Source organism: Hippoglossus stenolepis, chromosome 19 (genome assembly GCF_022539355.2).
Source record: "Hippoglossus stenolepis isolate QCI-W04-F060 chromosome 19, HSTE1.2, whole genome shotgun sequence".
NCBI classification, from domain to species: domain Eukaryota; kingdom Metazoa; phylum Chordata; class Actinopteri; order Pleuronectiformes; family Pleuronectidae; genus Hippoglossus; species Hippoglossus stenolepis.
Window position 1 is genome coordinate 14,242,815 of NC_061501.1, and position 13,451 is coordinate 14,256,265.

General features: G+C 42.3%; 1 protein-coding gene across 2 annotated transcripts in view; it reads left to right on the forward strand.

The window, feature by feature from the left end:
- The window catches only part of lmbr1 (limb development membrane protein 1), a 31,270-nt gene that overhangs the window by 12,733 nt on the left and 5,086 nt on the right, over positions 1–13,451 (forward strand). For both annotated transcript variants that reach the window (XM_035141933.2, XM_035141934.2), the window contains 10 exons: positions 106–232; positions 899–967; positions 1,088–1,152; positions 1,445–1,517; positions 5,140–5,235; positions 6,356–6,432; positions 6,936–7,013; positions 10,711–10,784; positions 11,062–11,152; positions 11,778–11,844. In XM_035141933.2, the coding sequence (XP_034997824.1) occupies positions 106–232; positions 899–967; positions 1,088–1,152; positions 1,445–1,517; positions 5,140–5,235; positions 6,356–6,432; positions 6,936–7,013; positions 10,711–10,784; positions 11,062–11,152; positions 11,778–11,844 (817 nt within the window). The remainder of the gene's footprint in view (positions 1–105; positions 233–898; positions 968–1,087; positions 1,153–1,444; positions 1,518–5,139; positions 5,236–6,355; positions 6,433–6,935; positions 7,014–10,710; positions 10,785–11,061; positions 11,153–11,777; positions 11,845–13,451) is intronic.

The following is a 13,451-nucleotide window of genomic DNA, read 5'->3' on the forward strand; positions in this document are numbered from 1 at the left end:
GTGATTAATGTGTTTTGTTTTCAATGAAACTCTGTGTGTCTGTTGTGATACTGATTTCAACTGTACCATCCATATCTAAATATAGTTTTTTTTTTTTATTGTCAGGGAATCAGGGGACGTATTCTTGAGACCTTTGTGATGCTCTTCCTGCTGGCTCTACTCATCCTGGGTATAGTGTGGGTGGCATCCGCACTCATTGACAATGATGCAGCCAGTATGGAGTCACTCTATGGTATGTTTTTAATGGTCTCTCATTCATGTGTGCCTCTCAATGTCTTTGTTGTATTTTTTTAAGGGATTGTTCTACAATTTGGATTATTTGATTAGATGAGAAGATGTATGTCCCTCTCATGACTGCCTGAAGAATGGATTGAGCCAAGCTTTCTTCACAAACATGCCCACCTCTAGCAAATTTACTAATAATATCTTGCTTGTTAAATCCATTAGAAAAATCTAACTAGAATATCACTCAGTGCTCAGAGTGAATACCACCTCCAAGGCCTAATAGTCCCCTTAAATCAATAAAAATCAAGGTCTCTGCATTATTCCTAGAGAAATAAACAAAAATGTCAAACAAAGCCCTATCTTGTAATGTTGAAGAAAGTGAAAAATAATTCCCCATAACCAAATCTGCTCCAAAAGTTAATGGCCCATAACCCACCCCTCCACCAGGTTTCAATAAAATTGGTTCAGTAGTTTTTGCATTATCCTGCTAATAGAAAAACAGACAAATAGAAATGAAAACATAACCCCCTTGGCAGGGGTGAGAAACAAGGTAAATAATGTTTTTTACTTGGAGTTGCATGCTGGAACAATTTCTAACATAGTTATCAAAATGTTGACCTGTCCTTTTCATCGTGTATATTTTACTTAATCAATGTATTTTTTTTTCCTTCAGATCTTTGGGAATTCTACCTTCCATACCTCTACTCCTGCATATCTCTAATGGGAGGATTGCTTTTACTCAGTAAGTCATTTAACTTAATCACGAACACACTGAAGCAAAGAGACTATCAGAGCTGTTCTGGTGTTTAACTGTGAGTTCAGTTTATTGTGAATAAACACACAGTTTTCTGCCTGTGTCTAGTGTGCACTCCAGTGGGATTGTCCAGGATGTTCACAGTCATGGGCCAGTTACTAGTAAAGCCAACAGTAAGTAATCATTCTGATGAAATATTTAAATATACAGTGTAAATGGTTTGCTCAACAGAAAAAAAGTTCAATGAATAGCTTTACATTTTTTAAAGAAGAGACTATAAAAGACCAGTTGAACTTGAACACATCGACTCCGACTTGAACCTCCTTTGCTCCTCCTGACGGTCATTTACACCCGCGACAGAGGACTACAAATACATCACCAACTCATCCTCTCATCTGCCATCTCTCCAGTCCCACTTTGGGCCTAATTATTACCTCTCTTCCTCCTCTGCTCCCTCCCCTTCAGATCCTGGAGGACCTGGATGAGCAGATTTACTGCATCCATTTGCAGGAGGAAGCCCTTCAGAGGAGATTAAACGGTATGTCTGTGGGAGACGTGTTGGCACATTATAGGGGAAGGGGTGGGGGGGGGTTTGACTGTCCTATTGGGTGTGATGGAGCATGCCACACTGGAATCAATTAGCATTGAAAATTCAGCCAGGCATGCACACACACACACACACACAAAATGACATTCACAAAGACCCCCACACACACACACACTTGACACCAGCCTTTGTCTACCACTGTTTTACTCTCATAACTTTCTGATTAAGGGCAAAGCAGCCATCATGACAGGGACCATATTTTATGTGAAGGAAGTTTTTAAGCATCCATTTAAGACATTACCGTGCTACTGTCACTGTCGGGGAAATGATTGCCTCATTTAATGTCAGGCCCAGAATGGTAGCCTGGGTAATAGGATGGAAATGAAATCTTTTACAAGAAGTTTTGGCTCAGTCCTGTGGACATTAAAGAGCAGCAACTTTTTTTTTTTTGTGACTTTTTGAAAAGAAACCAGGAGCCTTGTGCTGTTTGTTCTCTGGACCGGGAACAAAGGGAATGTTTAAAGAGTTTAAGGATGGTGACGATTTTATTTTCTCAGCCTGCATTTCCTCTTCATGCACGCCCCTCCGCGTTCCCAGATGCCTTGTTTGACGTTGAATTACTGAAAAAGCAGGAAGTATTTGGGCCACGTTCCAAAACTTACTTTAATATTAACTCAAGCACGCAACCAAGTGTACAGATGCGAGTAAATGAAGAGGATGAGCGTCCTTTCAAACCAGGGAGGTAAGGGAGATCCCTCGCTGATAACGCTTGTTTTCAAATGCTACGCCGGCCACCGCTATAGACTGCCACCTAAGCGTATGGTTCCTTAGGGCTCATTCCACACTGCAATGCTTTGAACTAAATGATAGAATAATTGTAATCTGTTCCTTATCATCCCCAAGTCTGTTTGATCTTTACAAGTCACTGTGAGGCAGCAAAAAAAGAGAAAGAAAAGTGGTCAACATGTCCATGTGTGCACCGAGGCCAAGCTGCAATTCATTTTTGTCCCGTTTAAAGAGGTGGGAATTAAAGGCAAAGGAGGATGTCGACATGAATGTTTTTATGCGCACACTGTATGCACACACACACACACACACACACTCAACGTCCATGCTCACACATAGGTGAAACTGAAGGCTAGAGTGGTGTTCCTTTTGATCTGCCGAGAACACTGACTAGGAGGCAGTTCAGGGACAGTTCACAGGACACACTCCAGAGGTGAGCAATGGCGTCTTCTTGCTTCACCTGTGTTCTCTCTCTGCATCCAGCCCCCCGAACAGATTATCCTCTCACACAGTTTGTGTTTGTAGATGCGGACGGTTGGGCCACATCAGTTGATGCAGTTGTTTATTTACACGTCTGAGCCTTTGTTGTACGCCCTCTACGTGCAGTTGCCCATTTGTAATGACACAGTTTTAAATTGTGTTGATCAGAAGCTTGTGGTTTTAACTGGTTGACTGGACCTGTGTCTGTTTTCTTTGTGCAGAGCACAAGAAAACAGTGAAATGTTCAGAAATGTTCAGAAACATGCTCCTCGAACATCTAGATAAGCTGCTTTTTTTTTTACATTTTGCTTACAAACTAGTTTTTTTTACATTGCCACTGATTTCCCTAGGGAATAATTCATGGATCTGGATGAATACAATCTATTATATTTAACTGATATCTATAAGTGGGTGCAATTTGGTGCAGATTGATTGGATTTAAGGGGACTGTTGGGCCTTGGCAGAGGTATGCGCTCCACTGAGTGCCATTGAATCGGTAATGATTGACATAAAATGAGCTGGCGACAGTTTCGATAACTCAATCATTTATTAAAAAAATTAAATAGCTTTAGTTAGTTCTCATTAGACTTAAGGGCACTAGTTTCTAATCTGATGCATTTATTTATGACCTCACTGTTGCTTTGTCTTTACTCAATTCTTAAAGAAGATTAATAATAATACACAAAGCCTCTTCTAAAGATGGTAAAAGGGACTTGATCTTAACGTAGTAAAGCATCTTTGAGATGAGTTATCCCGACTGAAAGAACTTTGCTATGTACGTGTTTCAAATAATTCAGGCTGTGGGGATAAAAGGGGCTCATACCTAATTCCTGCAAGCTGTACCTAGTTAAATAACTGTAGGTATGATTTCAACAGGCACTCTGGCTTAGAATGTGTTCTGAAAGTACAATCTAATAACTCAAGTCGACAAATACACTGCAGCACGGGCAGTGTGGCACACATTCCTGTCCACGCTGCCCTTTCAAGACCCTGATCTGCTGATATCAGAGCAACAGAGCGCCTGTCCAGATGCTATGCGGCACAATGACCTTGCCGGTGCCTCTGTTGTCTCAGCATGGTGTTTAGCATATTTGTAGGTGACGTAATTTTTCGGCTGTGGTGAAGGTTGGAGAGGATACGTTGAATTACTCCAGGCCTTCCTGGCTGCCAGAAGCCTCACTCAGCATCTCTGCCTCGCTGTAATTCAGTCTTTTACTCAATGCTGCCAGCTGAGGGAGAAGAATTTATTTAACTTCAGGTTGCAATGATGTCATGGAAGATACTGCAGTTAAATCTCTCACCATTTTACCCTTCTGCTTGGAACAAGTAATGATATTGTTCTTTGTCTTAAGTTAGATCTACTACTTTTAATCTTTGTTAAGGATCTAGATTTCATTTGATCAATGATTTATCTGTGCTGGGTGACGAGTAAGGCCGTGTTTGGATATGTTATGCACATAGGTGATAGATTAGTTCGCTTGCGGCTGAGCAGATTTGGCTTCCCCGAGGCTGAGTGTTCAGTTCGTCTCTATAGAAAAAGAGCTGTTGAACTGTCCGTGACATTTCCTGTTGTGTTGTGACTGCATTTGCTCGGAGGGTTCAAACTTTCCCCTGCTTAGATCCCAGGACAGGTATCAGCGAGGGCACAGACAAGACTGTTAACTCTCTCTCCCCGTCTATCTTACCTCTTTTGCCTACTTCAACCCATCCAGACAGGGCGTGTTGTAATGACAGAGGGAAGAAAAAGGTTTGATCAAAGTGATTGGTCCTTCACTCTTGTAACAAAGATGAAAGATGGTATTTATATTGCACGCTAGTAACAGTGTAACACTGAACTAATTGGTCTTGATCTGCCAGTCACCCCAGGGGATGCAAATGGATACTCTTCCACTTTGGCTATGAGGGGCCTCTGCGCTAGTGCGTCAAGCTGGAAGGAAAACAGAGTAAAATAGATAAATTAGCCTTAAATGAGCCGGCCTTGTGGTTTTCCTGGAGAATCCCTTGCTGTCTTCTCTAGCCCACTCGACCAGTTGTGGCATGTGCTAGACAGCTCCTGACACAAGAGATTATTTTTACTTGTTGGAGATCACATTGTTGTGTTCTGAGCAGGATTACTTGTTTTGATGGGATTGCTTAATAAAGATAAGTCAAATACCAAATGCTGAGGTAAGTTGAGCACAGTGAGAAGTTAATTAGTCATCTTCTGTTTTTTTCTGATTTAATGTATGAGAAATGTGTGGAAATACTGTATTTAAACCTGAATTGAATGAAATAATGAAGAAAAAACTCAAGGCATCATCTGATTATGCAACAAATGTAATTAATTGAAATATTTCTGTCTCTGCAGGATCGTCCTCGCACACTTACACGTACACCAGAGGAAGCATTACTCACCAGCTCAACAAAGAATTGGACAACGTCAGAAATCAAAGGAATAAATTGGGTAAGTATTTGTGTTATGTGATACGGCTGATTATATTTTTTGTCTTTAAATCTTGAATTGTCATGGGAATACGGAGGGGTCCAAGTCTCAGAGTTTTTCGCCCCTCTTTAGAGGTTAGCTTTTTACTTATTGCTGACAGGCGGCCGCTTTCTCTCCATCTGCCTTAATTTCTTAATTTGGACTTGGACCAGAACTGCCTGATAATTTTCCATCCATTTTAGGATATTATAAATGAGGCTTGAGCCTTTTGGGGAGAAGGGTGGTGGGGAGCACAAAGGCACTTAGGATATTGGACAAGATGCAAACTTTATATTGTAGCAAGCCTTTTAGTGTTGTCATTAATTTAGAAGGATGGTGCATATAAAGTGCACTTGGCAAACTTCTCGGGCAGGCAGGGTGGGTGCACTTTGAGAATAAGGAGGACTAACAAGGTTGGAAATAGAGAAAGAAAGTCAATATGGTAAGAACTAGAGGGCAGTCAGATGTAAGATGCATATTGTAAGTGGACTGTGGAAGTCCATAACAGAAGACACAGTGCATGTGGTGTACAGACTGTCATCTGTTTCTACACACATGACTGATGAGCTGTGGAAATAAGAGGAAGATGGAAGATATAAACCTTGAAATGTTTCATCTGTCTTGGAGGAATGAGACACATTAGTGGCTCACACACACACACACACACTCTGACCAAAATATAAATCAAAAAATTAATTTTGCTGCATTTCTTTTTATCCAGGATTTATTATTGTTTCCACTAATTAAGGCAATGATGATTGTGGCTAATTAAAGAGGAAGAGCATCTTTTTTGAAGGTTATGAAATGTATATATTACCTGGAGGGGGAAAGGGGGTTTCGATGAGAGTTGAGATTAGGGTTGATATGCACACACACGATATGTTTTACCAAACCAAGCTGTACAAACCCTGTAAACAAAGCCGGAGGGGTTTGAGGTTTCAGTCGTCATCTTTGATGAGCATATTAATTAACCAGTGGTGGAAAGTGGTTTGTAATGGAGGATTCTAGCTCATCACGGTATCTCGCTATCAAAGAATTGGTTCTACGTATATTACTGAAGAGAAACAACCTTGCACTTGGTCTCACTCTCATTTCTTTTCAGAGAGAAGAAAGAAAGCATCAGGTTGGGAGAAGAACTTGTTGTATCCCATAGTGATGCTGATCCTGCTCGCAGGAACGGTGAGTGCTGAGACTGACCTATCATTAAGCCTGAACTGTTTACTCATGGCGTATACAGCCTGGCTGGTGGCCATTGGTTATAACACTGCACCTCAAACTCCGTCCTCTGACAGTTTTCCCACAGTGTCTGGGTGGGGGAACCACTTTTGTTTAATAGCTGTTTAAGACAATGCTGAATAGCCACCTGCAACAACTGTGATTTTCAATAGATTATAGTGTGGGAATACTGTTTACGCCGTCTGATATTGTTAGATAAGTTAGAAAGGCCATGTGAGACGCATGGCACGTGCATCACACAACCCCCACATTGTTCAAGTTTTGAGAAGCTTAATGTTGGAATGGTTAAAAATCACAAGACGGTTATTATGCATGGCCATACTTAAGGATCAGCAAGGCCCTGCAATTCAATTATGTCATGATGCTGGATACTTTTAGGATTTGATCAATCTTTTTTATAATTATACCATGTGTAAACAAATCTTTATCTTCCTCTCTGTCTGCAGACAATCTCAGTTATTATGGTGGCGCTGAACATCCTCTACCTTCTAGTGGATGAGACTGCCATGCCCAAGGGATCCACAGTAAGCCCGCTGTCTAAATGAACTTTATTTTTATCACCACACACACACACGCACACGCTCCTATCAGCAGGCCATGTTCCTGGTGGAGACATAAGTCAAATTCCGGATATGCTCAGGTGCACGCTGGAAGAAAAGGGCCGACCAGATGTTAATCAGGCCTCAACCTTGTGTCTCTGGTTTTGTTTTGGAAGCTCATTGAAAGTCATTTCACAGCAGCGTGCAGATTCAGTGAGCTAGCGACGTGTCTCAAGTCCACAGTGGGTGAACAAGCTGCTTTTCCTCCGCTCTGCAAAGGCAGACAGGGGCAGGTGAAGGGCTCTCACTGTGAGGCACACTAACTGAGTGTGCACCGACTCCCAGAGATTCACATCTCTGCCTAACATGCAATGTGTTTTAAGCTTTCCCTATCTCTTCTCATCTGCAGTGACAGAGGTGCATGTGCGTGTGCTTGCATGCGTGTGTGTGCGTTTGTGGTTGCATTCTTGTCTGAGAGGGGGCAACATAATGTATCCTATTTCTCCCTCATTTCATTTCACGTCTTGCGGGCAACTGACAGAGCTGCCCTCAACATTCCAATTATTTTATTGAGCAGAGATGTTTTCTTTGGCATGACGCGTCGCAGAAAATCCCCCAAATTACACTTGTCATGCAGCTTGAAGCTGTCCTCCCTGACAGTGTGGCCCCACTAAATGGTTTATGCGTTTGTTAAGCCGAATGGAAGCCACACCTCTGATCTTACAGCACTACAGGGAGAAGGGAGGGAGGAGTAAGGGGGACTCGTCTTCCATAACAATCGATACTGATATGGTATCCATCTATCCACCTGTTAACCCTGCCTTCCAGCTGTCAAAGTCCATCCCTCTAGCTCCGAAATGCCCTTTAAGTTCCCTGCACGCTGTCTGGAAGGAGATAAGCACAGGCGAGGGAAATATAAAGAAGTAGAGAGAGCGGCTGGTTTGAGGTCTGGATGAGACTCAGACTGTGGGAAAGTCAAATGAGGCCCTGATGTGCTGATTGTTGTGGGGGGGGGCAGCACAATGGAAGTGCCCTGTCAATGTTTGTCTTCCTCTCCAAATACGCATCCCTCTGTAGTTCTTAGCATACTGAGCAGTGCCCCGCTCAGCTTTACAGAGCAGAGGATGGAGGAGGATGATGAGGGGCAATGAGAGATGAAGAGTAGGGAGAAGAAGCAGGTGGATGTAGAGGAGGAGAATGCCAAGATGCTGTAGGAACAAGGTGGAGGAGGAGGTGTAGGGAAACTGAAGCTGCCTCTGTCAAAGGACACGGCGTTTTACAGCTTGATGAACAAGCACTAAGAGGAACCAATAAAATAGTAACTGCAGGCCCTCGTCTTTGGCAGCCACCACACTTGACACTTTATTTTGTAAAATGGACAATTAGCTGCAACTGGACGGTAATTTTCCCCTCACTGAAGATGCCCTTCTCTCCACACACTCAAATGCACATAAAAATACCTCCACATAAGCACCTTAACTACGACTTCTCAACTCGTGTCTGATGACTTTTTGTTCTCACTCACTGATAATGTCTCTAATTATGGGAAACTGTAAAATCAAAGAACAATTAGACGAGATGGTCTGACAGTGAGAGTGAATGTACCAGTGGGACGGCCAATAAATGTCTGTAGCTTTACAGCTAGAAATTAGAAAAAAAGGACACTGACATTTTTATAAGATAAAGTAGAATTAAATATATAAAGTATATTTATCACAGTGTTTAGCCGCTATATGATGAGTCTTGTGGGTTTTGTGAGGAAGTCCCGTAGGATTCTCTCCCGTGAGTGAAGTAAGAAATAGAGCAACACATTCCTAAAAGAATATTATTATATATATCTTTAAATTACATCCCTATTGATAAGGTTAAGACTATCTGGGTTTCTTTTTGGACAAATAATCAATAATTTTACATTTAAGGGGATGTAGGATGTCTGTTATTGATTTTTAACAAAACTTTGTATGTTAATATCTCTTGGTGAGGGCTATAGCCCAGTTGAAAGTACGCATTACAAGAGTAAATCACCTTGGAGAATATCACAGCAAGATTTCAGTTTGGAACCGATGCAATTTCTGTAAATTGGCTGGATTCATACAAGCACATCCAGAAGGAGGAACCTGAAGTTAAAAGCATCTCCTATATATTATATTTATTGTGTCTTTATGATGCTATTCTGCTTATTATATATGTGAGAGCTAGGATATCTCTTAGAGAAAAATATATATGTTGTATGTTAAAATAAAGCAAGTTAAAAGGTAGCATTACTTACAAGACACACCTGAGGTCAAATGTTCACAACCTAAGACATAGTTCTGTGTGTGAGAGCGAGCGAGGTGCTGACAACCTTGCAGATGTGCAGGTATTGCACAGTGTTAATCTTACAAGAAACAAATGCAGTGCGTCTGCTGACTGAGCCGTGGCAGGCAGCACAGACGAATACCCCCCCCTCCCTCGTCTCTTTTTGACAAACACACACTCCATCACCCTTCCTGCTACTGGAATGAAAAGAAGCAAAGAGTTGAAAGGAGGCGTACTGTGAAAGCTCGCTGTCCTGAGTGCGCACATACATGCATACATGCTCGCCCGCCCTCCATTAATAAATGACATCAGATGCTGTCTGCTAATTCCCTGTGTAAGAGAGAAAGAGCACTGCGCCATGGCTCTGCAGTAAGCTCCCAGGGATGACAGTTGCATAAAAAGGCATGAAACAACCTGCCAGGCTTTCCTTTTTTCTTCAGGCTCTTTTACAAAACAAATCAAGACGAGGAAACTAAAGGTGTAGGAAGAAATCAAATGTAATCCAGTATAATAATAAACTAAAACTACGGACCATACGACAGTATCTGAATGTACACCGTGTAGTTATATATTTGTATTTCAAGAACAGTAAACATATGTCAACCTGACAGTTATATGCTGTATTTTAAACAGCAGTATTCTAGGCTATATAATGTTATTGTCGACTATAGCGATTGGACAATTACCGTACAGTTGTTTGCAAAATAATTGAACGTGATCAGCATGAAACCCTGAGCTGTAAATAAGTGCAAGCAGACAGTAAACAGTGTGGTCACTTCTCATTTGTGGACATGATTTACAGTATTGTAGGTGCCCCATACAACACTGATCCTTTAGAGGACCAACAAAAGCGAATACTTAATTGACAACACAGATGCTTGGTATGTGTTCTCTTGCTCCACTTTTAAAAAGGGGTTTAGGGGTTGTGTGTGTGTGTGCGTTAGTGCGTGAGTGGCAGCGGCAGGTGGGAGGTGTGGGGGCGGCCCAGTATGTTTGCTGAAGTATTTGTTTTGTTGTTTTTATGTTTTTGGCGCGCTTTCAGCCTGTACACTCTTCTTACCGTAAGCAATGTGCCGTTTTTGTTTGAACACCTGTTCACATATTGTATGATCGACAGTGATTTGAAAAGAGCCTCTTTCATCTTGTTCCATTCATTACTTTGCCAATTTGATTCTGTCTTTCTCAAGTGGGGAAATTCTTCATGCACATTGCAGGATTTCTATAATTGCGTGTGTGTGTGTGTGCGCGTGTGTGTGCGCGCGCTGTGCCTGCAGTGCTGTCGTTTTACGTGTTCCTCTTTTTTGTATTTGGGATGTGTTGATATGAGATTGGTGTGTGATGACACTGAGTAACCCAGTTTTTTGTCTGCATCTCCGTCTTCCAGGACCGAGGCATCGCGAACACCTCTCTATCCACGTTCGGTGTGGCTCAGGCGGTGCTGGAAATCCTCCTCATCTTGTATCCTTTTAGTGACCCCCTCCACCCTTCTCTTTGTCCGTGGCCGAAGTAGCATGCTCCATGGCCAAGAGCAACATTGTCCAGCCAGCTTTGTTTATCCAGGACATACTTCAGCCAGACACCTTCCGGAAGACATGTTGGGCTTTTTCATCACCTTTTATCACAGGTGAAAAGGTGCAGACTTGGGATACTTGAAAAAAAAACAACAACAACTCAATGAAGCTGCTTTGCTCCCAGCAGAAAAGTGTTTCTGGTCCTTGATTGATTTGCTGAACAGCTACTTGATGGTGTCGTCTGTGGTTGGATTCTATAGCCTGCGGGTCTTTGAGGGACTCACTCCCAGGAAGGATGACACAACCATGACAACGGTAAGGATGGGATGGAGGGAAAGGGGGTGGGGTAGAGGAAGGGAAAGGGGTGCTGAGATGGCTCCTGAGCTGCTGATGTGTTTGGGACCCCCCTGTGTTTCATCTCTCCCGCCTTCCTCTCCACTCCGGACTCCTACTGTTCACTAATGTTTTCTTCAGGGCCCCTCAATGGCTTTAGTTGATCTGTCCAATATTTGTTTGTGGGTTGCGCAAACACTGGCAAAGTGCAAGCTCCTTTCTTGTACATCAGAGGGAGAGTGGAGTTTTGGTGTGTATGGGATTGGGGTGGGTGGTGGGGTGGGTGTTCTGTTAGGCCCACAGTGGCAACTATTCACTTGGTAATGAGTTTGGGAGTGGTGAGGCTTGTTAACTAGCCATGACGCTCCAGTGAAAGGACTTGAGAGGACAATGGAGAGAACCTGGTAATGAGCAACTTCAGAGGTAATTGTACAATATGTGGAACTAATTTAACATCAAGTGGTGTGTGTGTGCATGTGTGGGCATTTCACGGCTGAGACTGTCGGTGCAATTGGTGCTTTTTCCTCCCAATTCTCACAGTTTTCCTTCCTTTAGAGAAACTGTAGGTTAAGTTCTGAAGTCCGATTATATGCTCTGATTTTTGTAGATCATTGGTTGCTGTGTGTCAATCTTGGTCCTGAGCTCAGCCCTGCCAGTGATGTCCAGGACTCTAGGTGAGTGTGTTTGTCTGCCTGTATGTCGAGAGTGCGAGCAAGCTAATAGAGATTAACTGGCAATAGATCGATATTTTAAGAAATATGGATTTTCACTTCCTTGCAGAGATTATAGAGAAGATTGATAACGTTAGCATCTGTCCACTAAATATCAATCTACAGTCAGCATGATTAGCTTAGCATAAACAACAGCCAGCCTAACCCCCGACACTGCTTTTTCACCAAGATATTTGTTTTCTTAAATTTTTATTTTATTATTTTTGTATTTTTGCATCTGTCGCATGTTAGAAATGTCATTCTCCTGGATTTCTGCTGACTTTATACCAGGGTGTCGGGCGGATAAATCCTGTAGAAACTGCAGATCCTCTCACCCGGACATTTGCGTCCACACATGCACATCCGGAGAAAATACAGAGTAATGAAAAAACATGTCTGAAAGCAGCTTAAATGACCTCGCCACAAACAGCCAGAGAGTAAATGCTCCTCCCCCACACCGGCGTATTCAGCACCACCGCCATCACCAGACCATTGAGGTTAGCAAGTTGAATTCTCCTATAGTTTCCCATAGTGACGTTAGAAACAAGCGCAGGGAGAAGGGGTAAAAATGACAGGAATAGTGCCGTCACAATGGCACTAATAAACATGCAGAGTGCAGAGCACAGCTGTTCAAATAGCACTACTCCGTGTGTGTGAGACCAACAGAGAGGGAGAATGGGACGGAGCGAGCATACAGTGACTCATTGGAAGCTTTACAAAATATCAACAGGTTCTGCTTTGTGACACTGAATAGATGAAAAGGAATAAATGCATGAGACAGAGTTGAAGAAAAAAAAGGCCTCACAGTGGAAAAAACAGAAGACACGGAGAGCTGAGTGTGACGAAGTGAGATGTTAAGAGACATGAAAAGGTTTTGTGTTGATGTGAGGTGGTTTTTGTGTGCGTCAGTGTGGGAAATGTACAGGAGAAGGATGAACTGTACACCACAACACAACAGTCAGCTGAATTTTGTGTGTTTTAACAATGTAGTGACAACGTTGTTTCATGTTGTGCAGTCGCTGAACTTCATAACTTCTGGAACAAACTAATGATGTTAAAAATAGAGTCCGACCGATGTGGTTTTTTTTGGGTCTTAAAAAATATAATTCTGATGCCGATAAATCATCGATATGTATATGTAAAAACTGGCAATGATTCTTAAGATGTAATTTTTAAACCCTTATGACAGAGAAATGCAATCAAGGCATGATCATTTTCTTCTGTCGTGAAAACAATATTAATCTTGATTCACTTACAGGAACAAAACAAAAGAATCTCTCTGTGCCATATAATCCTGATTAATTAGACATGTGCATGTTGGATGCATTTGCCGGCTGCATGCTAATGTCTCAATCTCTGCCACTGTGTCCCTGACATTTCAAATGCCAAGAATGTTTTTATCCCCAATTAGATCAGATCAAAACCTTTTGGCATTAGAAATTAATTTATCTGGACCGCGGTGGCCAGCTGTATTGACTGGGGTCTCCATCATCTCGCTGGCCGCCTCTTCGCAGGCAATTCTGTTAAAGGTCCTTGATGCTTGCAAACTGCTTACTGGGGCTGTAAATACA